The 22,097-nt window shown below is 47.9% G+C and overlaps 1 protein-coding gene across 1 annotated transcript in view; it reads right to left on the minus strand.

Annotated features, from left to right (window-relative positions):
- The window catches only part of LOC135898298 (dnaJ homolog subfamily C member 2), a 139,531-nt gene that overhangs the window by 22,373 nt on the left and 95,061 nt on the right, over positions 1 to 22,097 (minus strand). Inside the window, exon 15 of the mRNA XM_065427170.1 lies at positions 11,395 to 11,511. Coding sequence (XP_065283242.1) covers positions 11,395 to 11,511 — 117 coding nt within the window. The remainder of the gene's footprint in view (positions 1 to 11,394; positions 11,512 to 22,097) is intronic.

A 22,097-nucleotide genomic window follows, 5' to 3' on the forward strand; every position in this document is an offset into this window, starting at 1 on the left:
ATCGTATAGTTGTTCCATAACGTCCGATTTTCACACTCCCTGGAGGCCGCGAAAACGTCCGAAAAAACGAATCTGTGCCTTTTACTGCCCCCAAGGGCTCAAATCACCACATAAACGTTCGAAATAGCTCTGAAGGCCTGCAAGTACACTAACTAGGCTTATCGGTGCTCACACTGTGACAGGGAAGCGAGTGCACGGATGTGTAATTAAAGAATACAGTATATACTGTGTCGCGTGATAATTGCCCCTTCCTTCCACTTTTGCAATGCTTCACCGCAACAATGCTTCGCGTACGCTTCACCGCATAACATTGCTGTATTAAGGAGAAGCTGACTTTCAGAAGCCGGCATTATTTAAACGCGTCGTGCTTTCCGAGCTTCGAAGCCATGGGGGAGGATTACAAAGACGGAGTCGGCGCGATTTCTAACAGCGACGAATTGCTTTAATGAAAAACAAGGCAGGAACACAGCTTGGTTGCGGACGTCGAAGTAGCTGTAGGCCTAGCTGCGGTGGCCTAGCGCAGCGTTGCCGCGGCAGTGGGCGGCGGCCAGTGGATCTGCGTGCGAGAGCGCCTGTTCTAAACGGCGACATAATAAAAATGGCGGTGGAGGTGGCTTCGATTATTGCCGTTTCGGATCTACGATAATGGAAATAGGTCCGGAAAATGGGACGGCGAAGAGTTTTTGCATCAGAAATTTCAGACATTCTTTTCTATGCGGTAGGTACCATGGCAGTGGAGCAAAGGCGTCCGATCATTGGGCATGTCCGAAAAGTCGGGCGTCCGGAAAATCGTTCGTTGACTGTAGTTGCAAACCCTACTGAAAACATTGCGTTGCCGCAAAAACGAGAAAATACCGCGCTTTTGCGCAGTTGGCGCAAGTGGCACTTGAGTGGGCGCAGCCAGGAGCAGGCAAGTCGAATTGTAGCAGAACGGCGCAAATGGCGCAGTTGGACCACCACTGTGTTTATAACAAATACAGGACATATCAAAGTTGTTTTAGTGTCGGAGGTGCCTTTGTTATGACGCTCAACTGTATATGCAACAACTGTTTACATGGTCGCCCATTGGCTACGGCATGGCACTGAGGAGCTTGTGGTGGCAGGTTTGACCCAAGTCGGGACGACCACATTTTGAAGAGGGCAAAATGAAGAAAAAAAGAAGCCACTTGTGTACTTAAATTTAGGTGCACATTAAAGAATGCCAGGTGGCCAAAATTAATCAGGAGTCCCCCACTGCGACGTGCTTCATAACCTTGTAAGATAAAGTGGCATCCTTCAAAAATGGGAGGTGGTGCTTTATTGGGTTGCAGCACTCACTCAGTGCTATATAAGAGACATGTGTGAATGAGAAATTTTCAAATATTTGACGGAATATTATGCTATTCGATATTTGCTTTGGCTTGAATTTCAGTATTCGAAGTTTTCGAAGTATTTGAAACCAACAAATATACATATCTTTCCACAAATAGCCAGCACCCTCGCCAATTACACTGTGGGAAGAAAAAAAAATTTTGCATATAACCCACAAGCATAACTGCATACAACGCCTGAATCTTTGTAAAAACAGTTTTTATTCGCGGGTACACGAATCGTCCACATCATATCTTCGGCCAGCTGCTCTGTACCCCACCTTCTCGGCAATACTGATGGTGGAAAACTACCCTAAAGGTGGTTTCACAGCAATGGGACCTGTGCTGCCGTGAAGCAAAACCAGAAGTCGAAATTTGCGTGTAAGCCGCACCTCGACATAACTGTTAAACTTTAAAATCTTGTTTATTGTGCACATGCTGAACGTAAAGGGTTAAGCTCCATGTAGATGAAAAGCCCCAAGGTGAATTTGCACCTGAACACAGCAAACAGTGCTGGTGTCGCAGAACCAAGGTCACACTTCACAGCATTGCAACGACACACGACAGGCAAACATAAAACGCTCCCACAGCCTCCAGCACCAGAATATTTTAAGCAGGGTTGCGGGAATACTGAAGACAGACTTTCGTCTAATTCAACTACGGTTAATTCGATCCTGACCGAAGGTTCTGAAGGGCACCCATACATTTCAATGGGACCAAACTTTCATTACTTTGATCACAAACTTGATTTTCGTTGGATCATTTGAATTTTTCTGGTCAGCATCGCCGCAATACAGCCATGTTGGCTGAAAAGGGGCCACTAGGAAAGGGGTCACTGTCATGGGACAGTGGTACAGCCAATTATACAGGCGAGCATGCGGCATCTCCAGTCATAGTACAAGCACCTGGATAAGCATACTGGCAGCCATTCAGAGCTGTTCCTGACGCTGCTGTGGCAATTTTAGCCCTCGTTTCACCCACCATGCTTGTCTCGTAAAGGAAACCGTTAATGGGACCTAGTACACATTTCTTAATTATACACGTGCACACGCGCTGTGCACCCAGAAGCAGGGACAAAACATCTGTGTTTTCGAAAGCTAGCGAAAAGGAAGGCGGTAAGATGAAAAAGCCAGCATATCCCACTCACTGTGGGAATCGATGTTATGCGAAGCAGTGTGTAGGGAGCCTACCAAGTTAACGAAATGGCCATGAGAGCACGAAGACGTAGGTGACTGTTTCAAGACCTACAAGACATGCGTGTCGTGACCTGTCATTTATGTTTGTCACACACTCGTTATACTATGCCAATTTTGGGCATATACCAAGACGTAGGTGGCTGTTTCATGACGTACATGACACGCTGTCATGACCTATCATTTATGTTCGTCCTACACTCGTCACACTATGCCAATATTGGTACATACCAAGATGTAAGCGGCTGTTTCATGACCTACATGACACACATCTCAGGACATTCATGAAATTACCTATCATTTATATTCGTTATGCACTCATCATACTGTGCCAATTTTGGTACATACCAAGATGTAGATGGCTGTTTCTGACCTCTATGATGCACATGTCAGGAGATTCTCATTTATATTCGTCTTGCACTCATCATACTATGCCAATTTTGGTAGATACCAAGCTGTAAGCGGCCGTTTCTAACCTACGTGACATGCATGTCAGGACATTCATGTCATGACATAATTTATATTGCTCATACACTCTTGTCATACTATGCCGGTTTTGGTACATACCAAGTTATTGAAACGACCATGAGAGCACCAAGACCTAGGCGGCTGTTTCATGACCTACATGACACATGTTACGATATTCATGTCATGACCGGTCATTTACGCTCGTCATACACTCTTGTCACACTATGCCGATTTTGGGATATACCAAGATGTAGGCGACTGTTTCATGAGCTACATGACACGCATGTCACAAAATTTTTGTCATAACCTAACATTTATGTTCGTCATTTATGTGGCCTCAAAACACCACCAGAAGATCGCCAATGTACTCCTCACTGCACCCTGTGTGGTGGACCACACGCCACAAGGACTGCAAACGCAAGTTTCAAGTCCCTTACATCGTGTGACAGAGACGCCGCCGCAGACGCAACCAACGCGGCCGCAAACGCTCCCGAGAACCGAGCGGCGCCAGTCACCGCGATTCGAGCGCCACCTCGAGAATTCCCGTAGCAAACACAAGGAGACGCTCAGTCACGCCGACACCCGAGCGCCGCAGCACCCTCTGCAGCAGCCACTCCCGCTCCAGGGGGCGCCCTGCATTCGGCCACACCGAACTGACGTGGGCTGACCAAGTGCGAGGGAAACACCACCAGCAGCAGCAACAGGACGCCTCATCTATCAAACAGGTAACGCGGTCTTCATTGCCTGAGCATGAGAGCGAGATAGTCACAGCCCCCCGACAGGAACTAGTGGGTCTCCGAGCGACCATACAAGTGCTTACAGCGCAGCTTAATGACGCGAAACAGGAGATTAAAAACCTTAAAGCTCCCAAACAAGCACCACCCCAGGAGACAAATGTAAAAGTAAGCACAGCGAAACGCCAACCACCTCCGCTCCCAGAGATGGAAGAAGAGTGTAATGTACCCCAAGACACCCTAGACGAAATTCTGCGCCTCATGCGAGAGAACCTACAAAGTAATCATACCCTAGCAAATCGTGTAGAGGTTGTCGAAAACAAAGTCGCCATAAAAATTAAAAACAGAGCTAGTCAGCCACAACAAATGGACACGACTACGCACCCTTCGGCACCAATAAATTCCTCCCAAAACCATCATGGCTAACACAACACGGGATACTTTAGAAATTTGGCAGTGGAATTGCGCTAGCTATGCAAAACGCAAATCCTCACTGCAACAGTACCTCAAAATTCAACCCCAAAGGCCGCACGTAATATTATTACAGGAAACCCTATGTGAAACCCTTACGCTCTCAGGCTACTGCACAGTCTCAAAAAGAGGAGGGGACGCCAGGAGAGGCATCGCCACGCTCGTCAGTAGAAAATTCGCGCACATCGTTCACGACGTCCTACCAAAAAACAGTCGCATCGAGGCAATCCTAATCGAGCTCGTACCTAACCAATTCTTAAAACAAAGTGTTTTTGTACTAAACGTGTACAGTTCCCCCACGCACTACAACCAATCCTTCCACGCGATCCTCACTAAAGCCACGTCATTGGCACGAAACTCACTGCTCATTATCGCAGGCGACTTCAACACCCCCCACACGTTGTGGGGTTACCCCACAATCAAGCCTAGTGGCAACAACCTCTCGTGCGCAATAGACGACCTGTCCCTCACCCTGGTGACGGACCACAGGTTCCCCACCAGATCGGGTACTTCGATGCAGCGCAATACTACGCCGGACCTCACGTTACTCCAAAATGTTGCAAACTACACATGTACGAACACGCAAGAGAACCTGGGCAGCGATCACTTCGTCATACACACAAAAATACCGAACACGACGGCCCCAACCCTATTTTTCACCCTCACAGACTGGGATACCTTCCGTAAGTTAGAGAAGGAAGATACGAATACGTATGACTCCTTCGCGGAACTCCTCTCTGCGATAAAGGGCGACGTAACCAGAGCCACGAAAACCATACAGACGGAACTGTAAATCCCAAGGGTTGACCCTCACCTCGCACACTTACTCGAGGCCAAGGCTTCGATACTTGCGCGATGGAGAAAGCAACGTCTCAACAAACGCCTGCGCAAACGCATCACGATCCTCAACTGAGACACAGACGAATACTATACGGAGCTCACAAGACTCCAATGGCACGAACTCTATTCGGCAGTTGATGGCCGCATGCGGACAGGAGGTAAGTGGAACCTCCTGAAACGCATGTTAGACAACAGCCAAACGAAGGATAATCAAAGCCACGCGCTAGACCGACTTCTACACTCACATAAAGGGAAAGGGGGAACAGAAGAATCCTTCTTGGAAGAAATTGCTAAACGGTACCTTCCGCTAGGCATCGCTCACCCCAACGATTACCCGATCATAAAGTGCGAAACTACTCCCGAACTAGACGCTGCCTTCATGGAAGCAGAAGTCCGAGAGGCGCTACACAACCTAAACAGCAGGTCTGCTTCAGGAACCGACGGCGTAACCAACCAACTGTTGCGTAACTTAGACGACCAAGCTGTTACATTACTCACAAAAGACATCAATCACGTGTGGGAAACAGGAGAGGTACCAACGCAATGGCGCACTGCCACGGTGGTCCTCATCCCAAAACCCGGCAAACCACTTAACCTCGACAATTTACGACCCATCTCTCTTACGTCATGCGTGGGTAAAGTAGCCGAGCACGTAATTCAAAACCGATTGTCACGCCACATTGAGGAACATGAACTCCTCCCACACAATATGGTAGGGTTTCGACCCCACCTATCCACCCAAGATGTCATGTTACTCCTAAAGATACAGATCTTCGACGTTAAAACAAGAGACGTTCAAGGCATCCTTGCCCTCGATCTCACGAAAGCATTCGATACCGTCTCGCATCGCTTCGTACTGGAGTCTGTGGCAGGCCTCGGCCTTGACCAGAGATTTCAGAAGTACATACGCTCCTTCCTAAAAGACGGAGAAGCCCCACTGCGAGTCTCGCAACTTAAGTCGGACCCCTACACGCTGGGCTCCGTCGGAGCACCACAAGGCTCAGACATCTTTCCATTACTATTTAATATAGTGATGAAGGGACTTGCAGACAAACTACGACACATCCCAAACGTAAACTGCGCTCTATACGCAGATGACCTTACCATCTGGAGCCCGGGAGGCTCCCTGGGAGACATGGAGCAGGCATTACAGTCTGCCCTAGATGCCACGGAAGAGTACCTATTAAACACAGGAATGAAACTATCCTCAAAGAAATCGGAACTATTACTATTTCGCAAGTCTTGCCAAGGAGTCCGCTACCTAACACCTCTAGACGAACTTCCGCTCACACTACACACGGACAACAGATTCCGCGAGTCAACCACCCGCATTCTTGGGCTCCTAATCAAATCCACCGGATGCCACGGCCAAACGATCAAACACTTAACCGCCAAAACCGAAAACATGATCAGACTCATCCACAGAGTCTCGGGGCGCAGGAAGGGTCTCTGCAAAGATAACCTTCTGCGCATATACCACGCGTTCCTTATGAGTCACATTAATTACATCACCTCTGCCCACAACTGGACGAAAATAGAAAAGACAAAGCTAAACACACTCATGCGCAAGAGCATCAAACAGGTCTTGGGAATTCCACGAAGAGCAAGTACAGCAAAGGTTGACCAGCTAGGCATGCACAACAACATCGACGAAGTGATCGAGGCTCAGACTATGGCGCAAATACTCCGCCTATCCTCGTCCAAAGCCGGTAGGCTAATCCTAAATGAAGCCAATGTCTCCCCTTCTCCCTATCTCGAGCACGCGGTTACCCTACCGAGTGAAATTAGAGACTAATACAAAGTCTCACTGTTTCCCAGAAACGTCCACCCACAACACAACGTGGGTAGGCGCTGGGCCCGTGCCCGCGGGATTCTCGACCGCATCGGCGCGGATCGTGAATCCACCGCATTTGTGGACGCGGCCCAGTACGGCAGCACATCCACTTTCGCAATAGCGGTCGTGGACGGCAACGGAACGCTACGATCATCCGCATTGGTTAAAACGAGCACCAGCGCTAAAGCAAAACAAATAGCCGTAGCCATCGCCATGGCGGACCCCACATTTACTTATGTCTTCACGGACTCGCGTGATGCAATTCGGCCCTACGAATGCGGCAACATATCTAAAAGAAGCAGCGTGTATAATACTAGCGAGCTCAAAAGAGAGCAAACGGTGCCTCTCCTGGTTCCCCGCTCACATGGGAAAAGACATTCACCCGCAAAAAGCTAACCTCAATGAAACGGCCCACGACCGTGCACGAGAACTTGCCCGCTGCGACGGTCTCAAGGCCCCCGAGGCGCTAAACATTCAGTTTAATGATCCACTGCTCACTTACCAGGAAATCACCTCCCACTATCGGAAAAGCAGAACCAAATTCCCGCTCCCACACGCCAAACTCGAACGCACGCAGGCGGCCGCGTTTCGAATGCTACAAACGGACTCGTATCCGTCACGAGGCCTACTAAGTCACTATAACTCACTAATCCCGGCAAATTGCCCAGACTGCCCAGAACTTTATTGCTCACTCTCGCACATGCTATGGCAATGTACAGCATTACCAAAGGGCCCTCTTTCCAGTGAGCCCGAATGGGAAGCAGCCCTCAAAAGCCCGGACCTCAAACTCCAACTCAAGGCCGTCCAGAGGGCCCAAGAACTGGCGGAGCGTCATCACGTGCCTGGGCGTCGCCTACGGTTTCTGCCGGAGGAGTTCCCCGCGTGGGATCTCCAACGGATTGAAACTCCTCAGGACTTCAATAAAGTTCTTGACTGACTGACTGACATACGTACTCGTCTGACTGACAAGTACTCGTCTTACTCTTGTCTTACTACGCCAATTGTGGTACACATCAAGTTAATGAAATGGCCATGAGAGCACTGCTTTAATGCGCATAATCTACTCACGAGAATAAAAAATTGCATTCGGCGCGTTCGGCTTGCTCCGCCGGCCGCCATTTCTGATTTGGTGTCCCGCACTGTTACAGCGGCAGCCACCTGTTTGTTGGCCTGTTGTTATCCCACAGCAAACGCGGGATGAAAAAAGAAAGCTTTATTTTCATAGGAAGTTTAACCCGTGTAATGATCACACCCCTGAATTTGAGTCAATTTTTTTTTGCAATAAAGTGCGATCATTATGCGAGTAAATACGGTATACAACAAAACATAAATCTGTAATGCGAAAACTCAAACAGACCCCTTTTCCAGCATTTCTGCCATTCATAGACCGGCCACGGCATCTGCCATATGTGCACGCTGGCGCGCAAATATTTTGGAGTCCACGAAGCGGTGTGCCTGTTTCCTTGAAACACTTCCAGATGGTACTTGCCTCCACCACATCATGGCCCATGTAAGAGGCTGCGTTGCTACCAGAATGCCCGCCTTCGTGCACAGCGTTTGCTACGAGTGTTTCCCGGTAAACATTACAGTTACATACACAGCAGCTGCCGGGGAGCATGAGAAGCAGTCAGGGACCTTCGAATGCTATCGCGTTCCACTCTTAAAGGCAAAGTTTAAGCGTCATCCAAATTTTTATGTCATGACCGATCATTTATATTCGTCATACACTCTTGTCATACTATGCCAATTTCGGTAAATACCAAGCTAACGAAACGACCTTGGGGGCACCAAGATGCAGGCAGCTAGATAGAGAGATACTGTCAAAGTGACAAATGTCTGCCAAGAAATGCTTTGCATTTAAAAACTCGGAGACATTTAAAGCCAACAAGAAAGCAGGGGTCTTACTAGAACTCTGAAGCTTTGCCTGTAAACTTATTAGGCATCTTGGTGCTCGTACAGCGACCGGAGACAGCGCATGTGCGTGTGAAAATTAAGGAACATGTGCTATGTTCTGCAACAATGGCACCTGTCCCCGCCTGGTATACTTCATTACATAACACGGTTGTACTGCGGCGATGCTAACTATAAAGGCAAACACTGCAAGTGAATTAATGGCAGGTTCTGGCGTCTTTTCTGCCTTTTGTTTATTTTCTCCGTCGGATAGTTCAACCAGTTTTGTCGGTCCCATCAGGATCAAATCAACAGAAGTTGACTGCAGCAAATTTTCAATCAAATATCGAACTGAAGCAAGAAAAAAGTCAAATATCAAATCGAACATCAAATATCACAAAATGTTTCACAGAATTTTGGGCATGAAAATACAGTGCAGCACATTCAAGGGGAGTATGGTCCTTTTGTGTCCCTTTGTGTCTTCTCTTGTCCCGTCTTTGAATCGCGCTACCATACTCCCCTTGAAGATGCATTACCAACAAGCCCACATTGCAACCCTAGTGCTGCACATGCTTGAGAGTCTCCTAGCATTGCATGTCACAAGCTATCAGCAAAATAGGCACATAAAAATCAAGATATACAGTACGTTCTGCACTTAATGAAGGGGACACCAAATTAGTATGCCAGCGATGATTATAGCTAAGTTATAGTATGCGAAGGTTTGCAAAATATTTCTTTATCAGTAGAATTTATGTTTAATAGAATCAAGTGCTTTTTCTCCCCTGAAACTAATGAATTAGTGATGTTCTGTTGCACTGAATACTAATGAAGCTCTCAATTTATTAGTGGACCTCTGTTTTGTGGGAACCTGTCATTGCATAGCAAGTTTCGCTTTGCAGTTTTTCTCCAAAATATAAAAGGGGTAGGTATCGCAACTGTGCAGCAGGTGGGTTTCGTTAGGCCAATCTGTGTGACAGACGACACATCACGTGAATCGCGTAGCCGGCGGAAACAATAAAGAGCAGGTGCTGTCCACGCCTGCTCTTTACCGCTGTTTCATTGTCAGGTTCAGCTTGACTTGCCACCTGTCAAAGATTCTAAAATCTCCAGGGTCACGCAAGTTAGTGCAACATTCCACCATCCCCCAGCCTCTCTCGTTCATCTGCCATCCGTGTCAATGCAACCGACTGCATCCTGAGACTTTCACGCCTGCCATGTTAATCCATAGCTAGTCTTGTAGCAGGTCACTTGAAGCTACAAAAAGACCAATATGTAACTATGAATCGCATCAGTAACAAGAGACTGCCGTAGGGTGTGTTGCAAACATGGCGGCTGTGAACACGTTGCCATCCCTTGTCTTTGTTGCTAACAACTTTAAGTTGCTGACAACCGATGAAGCAGTGCCAATTAGGCCTAATGGCCTAGGCAGTATGGCCGTGACAAAAATTTACCGCTGGCCTGTGTGGTATTGGGCCGCAAGCCCAGCCCCACAATACCATTGCAGCTAGTATGCTTCTACGAGTGGCTCATCAAGCGAGTCCGAAGTCAAACGTGCAGGTTAGACTGGCAGCTGTTCAAGCGACATGAAGTTTGTTGCCACGTATCCAACACAATCTGCGTGCCTATCGGTGGCTAACTGGCCAGATCTTCGCACTTTACGAAATACGCTCAGCTATTGTTGCTGTTTCCCCTATCCTTCTCTACCTACCTTGTACTGCTACCTACGCCTGTAATGGATCTGGTCACATCAATGTCCTCCCTACTTTATTTCCACCAATACTCTAAACATCTTGTGGACAAGGCATATATGGCACCCTTGGTGCCCCTTTTGTACTGAAAACGAAGCGAAACACTCGCTTGGACGGCATCGAGCACGAGGGGCTCTGTGGTACATGCGACATGTAGCACTGTTCGGTGACCTACACCAAATGTGTTGAATATTCGAAAAACCAAATAGTAGATATTCAATTTACAAATCAAATTATTTGAATGTTTCCTATTTGATTCAATTCGGTGCTATTTGATATTTGCACAGCTCTAATTTTAGGTAGACTGAAGCACTGCAGTAAGCAAGAGCCTGTGAACAGATTTTCTGTGTAGCTGGAGTTGCAAGAAATGTTGAACTTGCATTTTTGCATGAAAATACCTGAATAATGGCACTTTAAAAATAAACTGACTCTGGAGATGAGCTTGCTTCCTTTTTAACAAATATAGAACCAGCCTTCTTGGATTTGTTAACATCTAACTCTTATGTCAAGTATTTAAGAAAATTCTACAACCATCTGAGTTATTTGCTTTGAAATTATTTGGCACTAATTACTATTTACTTCAACTTCAGTTTGAACCAAAAAATTGATATTCACACAAACCTACTATGCATAAGACATGCCACTATGCAAACAAGCACTTCCCGTACAAGTGCTGCCGAGTTTCTAGAAGGTTAATCTAACAGCCTAGATTGCATGGCTGCAGTTGTGTATCCTACAAGCCCCTCATAAGCATTTTTCATGCCTTTCTTTGAGTAATGCTGGCCGGTTGTTCCTTAACGCTTCTACCAGACAGCAGTTTATCCTCCTCAATGTGGGTCGAGCTTTGTCTGAGAAAGAGGCACACACCGTCGAAGCGCTGTGATGGGGTGGGCTCATCCTTGAAAGCCACCTCGGCCTTGGCGCCCAAGGACTTCTGGTGCTGTTCGTATGCCTTGCGGTTGGCCTCCTCCTTCAACTGGGGGTCTGAAACAAGTACAGACAGTGACAAGAGGCGCATAGTTAAAATGTGTGACAATGCTTGCCGCGCACGCGTGTGTGTGTGAGTGTGTGTGTGTGTGTGTGTGAGTGTGTGTGTGTGTGTGAGTGCGTGTGAGTGAGTGAGTGTGTGTGAGTGAGTGAATGTGTGTGTGAGTGTGTGTGTGTGTGTGAGTGAGTGAGTGAGTGAGTGAGTGAGTGAGTGAGTGAGTGAGTGAGTGAGTGAGTGAGTGAGTGAGTGAGTGAGTGAGAGTCCACGGTCATTTAGCAGGTTACCGTATAGTGCGAAATATAGGTCGAGGTTTTTTCAAAAAAATATTACTAAAAGGTCACCCCTCGACTTATATACTGGCCCTAGGCACAACATGAATAGTCGTCTGGCAATATGTAGGAGCGCACCTTTCGGCATCCGCATCGTTATCACCTCCTTGGTGACCGAAGCGGCCCAACCCCAACTCGCGGGCGCCGCGCGGTGCACCCGGTGCTCGAAGACACGGTGGCGGATTTCGTCCGCGAGCATCATGCCAGATCTTTGCCAGTGACAGCAGAACTCATCCGCATCAAAGCTACTAAGATCGCCCGAGAATTCGGACTGCCCAAGGAACAATTCAAGAGCTCCATTTATTGGGTTGGGTTCATCGCTTCATGCGACGCAAGGGATTCGCACTTCGACGGTGCACATCAATCTGCCACAAGCTGCCAGAGGCATACGAGGACAAGCTGGTCGAACTCCAGTGCTATGTTATCTGTCTCCGGCAGCAGCATTGCTACATGTTGGGACAGATCGGGAATGCTGACGAAATGCCAGTGTGGTTCGACATGCCGTCGCCCACCACAGTGTGCGAATGCGGTGCAAAAGAAGGCTTCTTTCTACAGAAACGAGCATTCGCGCTTCACGGTGATGCTCGCGTGTACTGCAGACGGCAGAAAGCTGCCCCCATACATAATATTCAAGAGGAAGACGCTGCCGAAAGAGGCGTTCCCGCGGGATGTTGTCGTTCACGTGAATGGACGAGGCCCTCATGCTCAATTGGATTAAGACCGTCTGGAAACGGCGACCTGGCACACTCCTGCGGTGTCCGAGCATGCTTGTCTTGGATGCCTTTCGCGGGCACTTGACTGCAGGTGTGAAGCAGGCACTCCGTGACGGGAGTACGGAACTCGCCGTCATTCCGGGAGGCATGACGTCAACACTTCAGCCACTGGACGTCGTGCTCAACAAGCCCTTTAAAGACCATGTCCGTGAACGATATAATCAGTGGATGGCTGGCGACAACCCGACGACCTCAACCGGCCGGCTGCGCAGGCTGCCTCTCGCCACTGTGGCCACTGCGGCCACATGGGTGCCGCAGGCTTGGCGCTCGCTGCCCGATGATATGGTGGTGCGGGCATTCAAGAAGTGTTGCATTAGCAACTCCTTAGACGACACCGACGATGACATGTTGTGGGACGTAGCCAGTGAAAAGCAGTCGTCTTCGGACGAGAATTCACACAGCTCAAACGAATGAGCAGGTGACGAATCTGGCAGCACCACTAAATAAAACGAAGTTTTGTGCCTTATAATTTTTATGTTGACTTCTTTGCTTCAATGTAAAAGGGTCGACCTATATTCCGCCTCGACCTATATTCCACATTATACGGTAATTGTGAATGAGGAAGAGGAAGTGCATGCAACTAAGAAATTAAATCCAGTGTTCCCATTGACGTCCCAGTTGCTTTATTAAGAAAACATTGTTTTATGTATTGAAAGGAACACTAAGGCAAATATTAAGTTGACGCGCACTGTTTAAATACCATTCCAGAGACCTCACAACGCTTGTTTGGTGCCAAGAAAAGACTTGTTTACGAGAAAATTGTATCTGAAAGGTCCATATACCATATTCGTAATTCATACCACCCGAATACCATATTCTGGGGAGTGGTGACGTTGCATAAGCCATAACCACCCTTTGTTGCAGTCGGTGAGTAAAACAGCATCTGACATACGGCAGTACCAAGCCAAGACAGAGCGGTGGATTCGCCGCTGAAGCTGCTTTTCGGTCAAGTAACATAAACCACTCGCGCATCCCGTGACACCACATGGAAGTTCAATTCACTGCTACTTAATATTTGTGCGAGTTTTATGAGCCAGTAAAACCAGCATAGCACTACGCGATAACAAAACTACTGAAACACGATAGCGTGGGCGGCACGGAGGCGAGTGAAAACGAAACCTTTCAGCCACCCGCGTCGTTGTCAAGGGTAAATTCAATGAGTTCCCTTTTCTAAAAATGACATAAAACTGGACAAGCAGCATTTTATTTCGTCTTATAATACAACACAAGGATGTTTTTTGCAACGAGCGGTTGAGTACTAGCGACAGAATTTAACTGAGGAGTGCTTTTGTCATTGGGCAAGTACTTGCAAGTACCGGGGAAGTATTTAATGACATCCTGCATTTGCCTCAATATCTTGATTTTTAAGGTTCTGTTCGCAATAATATTGATGTCTTAGAGATTGTCAAGCACTAATCTATCATTTAGCTTGACTTAATATTTGCCTTTAGTGTCCCTTGAAGCACAAAAGTAACTGGAACACCAATGCATTTGTCTGCGAAGTTCGGGAATGAATACCGTATTTACTCGAATCTAGGCCGACAAAACTCGAACTCGAACCCTGATTCTAAAACACGTTGGCGGGCTAGTTGGTTAGAATCCATGGTAGAGTGTATAAGAGTGACTGGACGAGGATGAAGAAAGAAACAGATACACAGACACAGCGCTTCACTTTCAACTATAGATTTTATTTTCGAACGCATCAATAAATATATACCGTGCGAGCGGAAACAAACGTAACAGCAAAAAAGAACATTGGTACATTTCGTTGAACCGGACACGTGTGCAAGGCAAAGGAAAAAAAGAAAGAACATTTACTACAATCGTCACAAAGACAAGCCAAGGAATCGTATCTCCTTTTCCGATAGTGACACTGAAGGCTTGCTTACGCACTTTTGCTCTAATTTTGCTATCTCGTAGGCCTTTACAATCTCCCTCGTCATCCTGCTATGAGCCTTATACAGAACGGAAGTGCTTTCAAACATGGGCTTGCAGGAACAATCTCGGCAGTGAATACCCAAATGACCAGAGATTACCTTAGTGACGTTTTATTGATGCTCCCTTAATCTATCGTTGATGCATCTGCCGGTTTGACCAATATACGTACTTCCGCATGAAAGAGGGATGGCATAGACAACGTTATGAGTACAGGTTACAAATTGTTTGCGATGTTGGGTAGAACATGAGGGCCGACAACCTAAAGTTCGCAGCCAAAAAAAAAAAGAAAAAAAAGATATTACCTCAAACGTAGGCCGATCAAAAAAAGCGAGCACAGCGTTCACAAAATGCAAACAGCATTTATTGAATCTGAACGTGCAGAGCTCATTCAACGTTGTCGTCCCTGTGTTCCTTGTCACTGTCACCTTCAAACAGTGCACTATCTTCGGTACCGTCAAGTGCATTAGATATGCTGCACTTTGTAAAGGCGCGCACGATCAAAGTACCTGGGATGTTGTCCCATGCTGCAGCTACCCAGCCCGCGAGCTGCAATAGCGATGCATGTTTGATGCGGCCCGTTGCCGTTAGTGTTGTGTCCGTGATGAGTTCGGATTTCGGTCTTCGGATGCGGACGGGTGCAGCTGCATAGTGGGAGGATCCGGAAGTACATATGAACGTTCCCCACTGCGCCGATGGGTGGCGCCACATTCCTGGCAAGCCTTGGAGTGGGACAGTCACGTGGACAGTGTGTTCGCGCTAAGTGAAGTAGTGTGGTCGCCACCTCTCTGACAAGGCTACGTTCATTATGTGTACTACGTGCGGAATAAAGTAATTCCCAGTACATAACAGTTAGCATGTGGTCTTCGTCAGTCAAGCAGTCTGTGTAATATTGCCACAGACGATCCTTGAAAGGTTTGTTGATGCAGACATCAAGTGGCTGCAACTGGCCCGTCATTCTGCCCGGTATGACAGTGAGGTCCGTGTTCACTTGGGCAAGCGCAGCCTTCACGTTGTTGGTCAAGTGCCCACGGTAAGAGCTGACAACAAGGAGCGAGTTCTTTGACAAAAGGGCTCCTGAACGCCGCCGCCACACAATCTTAACCTACTCTTTCACCATCGCACCCGTCATCCACCCGTTTTCATTTGCCGCACAATGACATTTCTTGGGAAAGTTTCTCGAGCAGGCAGTGTCTTCCTTTTAAATATCATATAAGGAAGGAGTTTATGTCCATCAGCTGTGCAGCGCAGCATCAATAGCACCTTGCGCACCTTCACCTTCTAGGCACCATTTTCATTCACGGTGTACCCCACTGGCATATCAAAATACCCAGCCGTCTCGTCGGCGCTGCCGGTTTGCCCAAGGTTGTAGCCTGCCGCTTCTCTCTTTCGCAGCACGTAGCGCTGAAAAGCTATCAGCTTTCCTTTGAAATAGCTTGGCTGCTTCTGAGTGATTGAAGGCTGACGTCGGAGGCTGAAGTCGAAGCGCTTCATGAATTTCTGAAGCCAGCCCCTGCTGGCTTTGAAATCCTTTGGCGTTAGGCCTCGCTCCCTCAAAAGTTCCCTAGCTTTCGCTTGGGGCACTTCTGTTGTTACTGGAAGGGCAGCTGCTCTCTGGGTCCAAACAAAGTCAGCCAAAACTGTCTCCACTTCATGGTGACTGCCTTTCTTTAGTCCGCTAAATTCCATTCTCGTTGCGGCGCACGCAAAAAGCTGCTGCCGTTGTCCCCTCCAACGACGGACGTTTTTCTCGTCAACGCTGAAGTCCCGCCCAGCTTGAAGGTTCGACGATGCCTCTGCGGCTATCATAGCTTTTCGCTTCTCGAATCGCTTCACATCTCCTGCTTGGTGCCACCGCGATAACACCACGCCGCACACCGATATGGCTGACACGACAGGTCAAAATGGCGACCCCGCTAACGTACAGTTGGCTACTGGCATGGCTAGTAGCGGCTGCGATACTGACTTTTCTAGATGGCGCTAGCTATGCACCATACTTAGCAGTTTCAATGAAAAACTAGCGCATTTTTAAAAATCTTCGAATCTAAGCCGACCCTAGCGTTTGGAATATGATCATTTGAAAAAAACTATTGGCCTAGATTCTAATAAATACGGTATCTTCTTCAAACTGTTGTGATCCTGAGCATTTGTTCCAAGTGGATCTGCCTTGAGAACGACACAGCTAGAATTAGTAAAATGCAATATGGGCCATAAGGTAATTAGTTAAAAACTTAATTCGTGACTTTTTGTTAAATAGTAGATCATGCATTGTCATTTTTTGTGCACGTAATGTCCGCTTCTTCGAGTAGATCAGCTCTCGAACTAGAATCCGCTTTCTTCAATTTCCTGCGCTGCCCTCTGGCGCCTGCTACTCGAAAGGTATTGGAAGAGTGCCCTGGCTTTCACCGCTTGATTTGTGTACCTGCGCCCACGTTGAGTGTGTGTCAGTTGTGCATTTTGTGGATTGTGAATCATTATTAATGGTTTCTCCGGGGTAGAATGTCGTTCCTGGAAGCCATGAGGCACTCGCCGACTACTGGGTGAGCAGGCCTGAGTGCGTTGTCGAGCAAGCAGTGCGGTCGATGAAGGCATGCCGAGTTCCCTTTGCCGACACAGCTGCCTCGGAGATTGTTGTCGCTGATTTCTGCATATGGAGCTCACTTTTTGTATTCTTTTTAAACATTAGCTAGACATTTCGGCTTTTTAATTTTGGAATTCCATACCACTTTGCATCAAGATTTAACATCCATATTTATAAAACACCAGAAGAATTTTCTTCTAACAGAAAATATCTAACTTTAACTTTTTTTTTCTTTCGCCCCCTATTACTTCAAATATTCTGCTGTTCTGGAACCTTTCTTCTTTACTGGGGGTGATGTATTTTTTGAAGTTTTGTTGTTTGTATTGTTGCACGATGGGTGAAATTTAAAAAAAAAATTTTGTCCATTACCAATTACAAAGACGCATATACCCATTCCCTCACGCTATGTTAGACAGGACGCAAGCAGTACACTTCAGACAATTACAAACAGACTCTTACAGAAACCCCAGACTCATGCACGCCATGTATCCAGACATGTACACTACAAACAGATGCACATCGTGTGGCGAGGTTGCCACACTAAATCACATGCTATGGGAGTGTCGGGACCTAACAAACAAGTCGGGCAGTGCCGACCCCTCCGTCTCTTCCACCGCCAGCCTCCAGTCACGCTGGATGACCGCACTGCTCAGCTCTGACCTGACAACACAACTCTGGGCCGTCCAGCGAGCCGAGGAAGCCGCTTCGAGACAAGGTCTCGGAATCGCGTCCGCGGCGGGTGCCCAGACCCATTAAAAGACGCCGGACTCAAATCTTGCTGATTTGAAATTAAAGTTTACGCTCTCTCTCTGTCCATTACTGTCAATTCTGTTAAGTTCATTTATTTTTATTACATACATTTGCTTCTTGCGATTGTATAATTTTCTGCATTAGATTTATTGTAACTCCCAAATGCACAAGTATATCTTGTTTTGTATGCTCCACTGCTTACTTTCTTCCATGTTTCCTTGTATATGATTTTAATGTGGTGCTCCTCGTTGCTTTGGAAAAAGCATATTTATAAATAACAGGAGGTTCCGATACAGTCATCGACTATGGGACCTCCTTCTTTATATTGTTACGTAGAGAGGAGCCTGCTGTCCAGAGAGGAGCCTGCTGGCGTAAGCGATAACACGGTCGTGGCCACACTGGCGTTGTGCCAGTACTGCGCCAATTCCGTGACCGTTGGCATCAGTACGGACTTCGGTATGCGCAGAAGGATCGAAATGGGCCAGAACGGGAGGCGTTCTGAGAAGGTCAATTAGAAGCGAGAATGCAGAGGCCTTGTTATCGCCCCGCTGGAAAGGGGCGTCTTTTTTCAAAAGCTTGGTTAGTGGTCGTGCTATGGCCGCGAAATTTTCCACGAAACGGCGGAAGTACGAGCAAAGGCCGATGAAGCTGTGCACATCCTTGACACACTTCGGAACAGGGAAGTTCGTAACAGCATGGATCTTGCCTGGGTCCGGTTGCACTTCGTTCGCGTCAACGAGATGTCTAAGGACGGTAATCTGGCAACGGCCGAATTGGCACTTCGATGTGTTGAGTTGCAGACCGGCTCGCCGAAAAACGTCCAGGACTGCTGAGAGGCGCTCGAGGTGCGTAGCGAATGTTGGGGAGAATATTATAACGTCGTCCAAGTAGCACGGGCCCGTGGACCATTTGAAACCGTGAAGAAGGGAGTCCATCATGCATTCAAAAGTGGCAGGAGCATTACATAGGCCGAACGGCATCACCTTGAATTGATAAAGACCGTCGGGTGTTACAAAGGCAGTCTTCTCGCGGTCGAGATTGTCCACGGCAATCTGCCAATAGCCGGAGCGAAGGTCAATAGAGGAGAAATAGCGAGCACCATGGAGGCAGTCAAGGGCGTCATCAATCCGAGGTAGGGGATACACGTCCTTTTTGGTAACCCTGTTAAGGTGCCGATAATCCACGGAAAAGCGCCATGAGCCATCCTTCTTTTTTACCAGCACAACAGGTGATGCCTATGGACTACATCACGGTTCAATAATGTTCTTGGCAAGCATTTTGCGAACTTCGGTGTGACTAACCTGACGCTCAGCCGGTGATACTCGATACAGGTGGCGATGAATAGGAGGGGCATTGCCGGTATTAATGCGATGTTTAACAGCTGTTGTTTGGGCCGAAGGACGATCGTTAAAGTAAAAAATATCTTGGTAGGAAATCAGAACACGGTAGAGCGCACGAGCGTGTTCGGACAGCATGTCGGGTGCAATCATTTTCTGTAAGTTGGCGATGGTACAAGTTGCCGACTGCGATGGTAGAGGAGGATCGGTTGAATTGTCGTCTACTGAAATCGATGCTACAGAGTGATCCTCGAATGAGCAAAGTTGGGCCAGAGACATCCCGCGTGGCAGCACTTGTGTCGTCAAGCCAAAATTGACCACTGGCAGGCAGACGCAATTCGCCGTAATAGATAAAACTGTATGAGGTAGTGTGATTCCGTGTGTAAGGAGGACGTCTTGCATAGGAGCCGCGATAAAATGACTGTCAGGCACTGGTGGGGATGACACGAAGTCAACGTGAGTCAGTGCCGAAGGTGGCAAGTGAACGAAGTCGACGGAACTGAGGCGAGGAAGGTGTTGTTCAGCGGGATCCAGAACAGGCAGGTCGAGGCGGAGAGTACTGGCGGAGCAATCGATGAGAGCAGAATGTGCGGAGAGGAAGTCTAGGCCAAGGATGATGTCGTGGGGACAGTGAGCGATGACTGTGAATAGCACAGTAGTGGAGCGATCGGCAAAAGAGACGCGGGTGGCACACATACCAATTACAGGGGCTGTTCCGCCATCGGCGACACGGACAACAGGCGTCGTGGCGGGCGTGATTATTTTCTACGCAAACACCAGGGATTGCAAACACCAGGAATGCAAACACCAGGGATGATGATGGCGGCGACTAGCGCCGGTCCGTGCCTAACGTAGCTGTCTTTTCAGGCTTTGCTTGTCTAGCGTGACACCAGGTGGCATTGGTATCGGCAGCTGATTTCTCTTGCAGAATTATTTTGTTTCGTATGGATTTGAGGACAAGCATTCTTATTTTGTGATTTTCATTTGTTTCAACGGCTTAGACACACTTATGTGTAAGAATTAACTTGAAAAGCAACGCTGATAGCCGGTTCTTTCATTGGCAGGGCGCGGGAAGGGAGAGGGGGAGGGACAATGACGAACGACACTATGACGAACGACATGCGTCACTTTTTTTTCTTTCTCTATGGATGCGTTGCATTCACCACTTTGAGTGTTGTCCTGCGTTCTGCACGTGTGTGTGTGTCAACTGTGCTCTGGTACTGGTTTGTCCGACTTGTTTTGGAGGTACTAGACCTGCCTGTCGGCGTGTAGTCGTGCGTCTCCGCTTCTAACTGCGTCGTCGGTTGGTCGTGATGAGTTCTACTGCCAGAAAACGAAAAGTTCTGTCTTTTGAAGACAAACTCGCAATTTTAAATGCAGTCTCCACGGGAGAGAAGAAGGACATTGCCACCCGTTTAAGCATTCCAGCGAGCACATTATCAACGATTTTGAGTGCGGAACACAGCATCAGAAATGTAGTGGAGTCGGGAACAAGCTCGAAGCAAAAAAGACTGAAGCTGTCCACATACACTGATGTGGACAAGGCAGTGTTCATGTGGTTTTTGGACACACGAGCCAGAAATGTACCCATAAGTGGCGCGATCTTACAACACAAGGCAAAGGATTTTGCGTGTATCCTGGGCCATGATGATTTCAAGGCAAGCAACGGGTGGCTGCAGAGATTTAAGAGCTGGCACGGTGTCGTTGGAAGAGTTTTCAGCAGCGAATCTGCCTCCGCAGACAGCGATGCTGCTGCTTCGTGGGTGGCTGACAAGCTGCCTAGAATCCTGAGTCGCTTCGAGGCGGCTGATGTTTACAATGCCGACGAGACAGCTCTATTTTATCAAATGCTTCCGGGCCGCGCGCTAGCGTTAAAAGGCGATGACTGCCGCGGCGGAAAGCAGAGCAAGCTCCGCATAACCATTATGCTGTGTGCCAACCTCCACGCCACAGACAAGTGAGTCCCGCTAGTTGTCGGCAAAAGTGCCCGTTCCAGGTGTTTTAAGGGAATGAAGCGTATGCCCGTGAAGTATGTGGCGAATTCCAAAGCGTGGATGACTCGGCCAATATTTTCTGAGTGGTTAAAGGAATTGAACCAGGACATCAAGCTGCAAGACCATCAAGTTTGCCTACTGCTGGACAATTGCTCGGCGCAGCACGTCGAGGGCCTGCAGCTATCGAACATCGAACTGCATTACTTCCCGGCTAACTGAACGTCCAAAATACAACCCCTGGACAAAGGGGTCATTAACAGTTTTAAATGCTGTTACTGGCGCCAACTAATCCTGAAGATACTTCTCGACATCCGTCAGGAACGGGAGATAATCGACATTTATCAAGCAGTTGAGACGCTTGCTGCCTCCTGGCAAGAGGTCAGGGCAGAAGTTATCGTGAATTGCTTTTTAACGGCCAGAATAGCCAAAAACGCACGGGCTGGTGCCGACGAGGAGGAGGAGGAAGACCTTTCTACTCCGTCCAATGTCGCCGAAGCGTGGAACGAGTTATGTACTAACGGTGGTGTACCTGACGACGTTGAACTGACTGACTTTTTGTTTGCCGACAACGCCGCCGTGGCTACAGAAGAAATGTCTGATGCAGCAGTAGCTGAAAGCATGCAAAATCCCGACGGCGGTGATGATGGTGCCTGTGAGGCAGATCCGTGTGACGTGCCTACTGCAAAGGAGGTGATGAACGCAATGGACGTTATGCGCCGTTTCATCGGCTCGCTCGACGGTGAAGGAGCTCTACACGATTTAGCTTCTTTGGAGCGGCGTGTTGTGCCTTCACTCATGCCGAAGAAGCAAGCGGAAATTACGCAGTTTTTTGGTGTAAAATAAATGCTTGAAGGGTAAGTTCACCTTCACAGATATATTGAGC

The sequence above is a fragment of the Dermacentor albipictus genome, chromosome 5, assembly GCF_038994185.2.
Source record: "Dermacentor albipictus isolate Rhodes 1998 colony chromosome 5, USDA_Dalb.pri_finalv2, whole genome shotgun sequence".
NCBI classification, from domain to species: Eukaryota; Metazoa; Arthropoda; class Arachnida; order Ixodida; family Ixodidae; genus Dermacentor; species Dermacentor albipictus.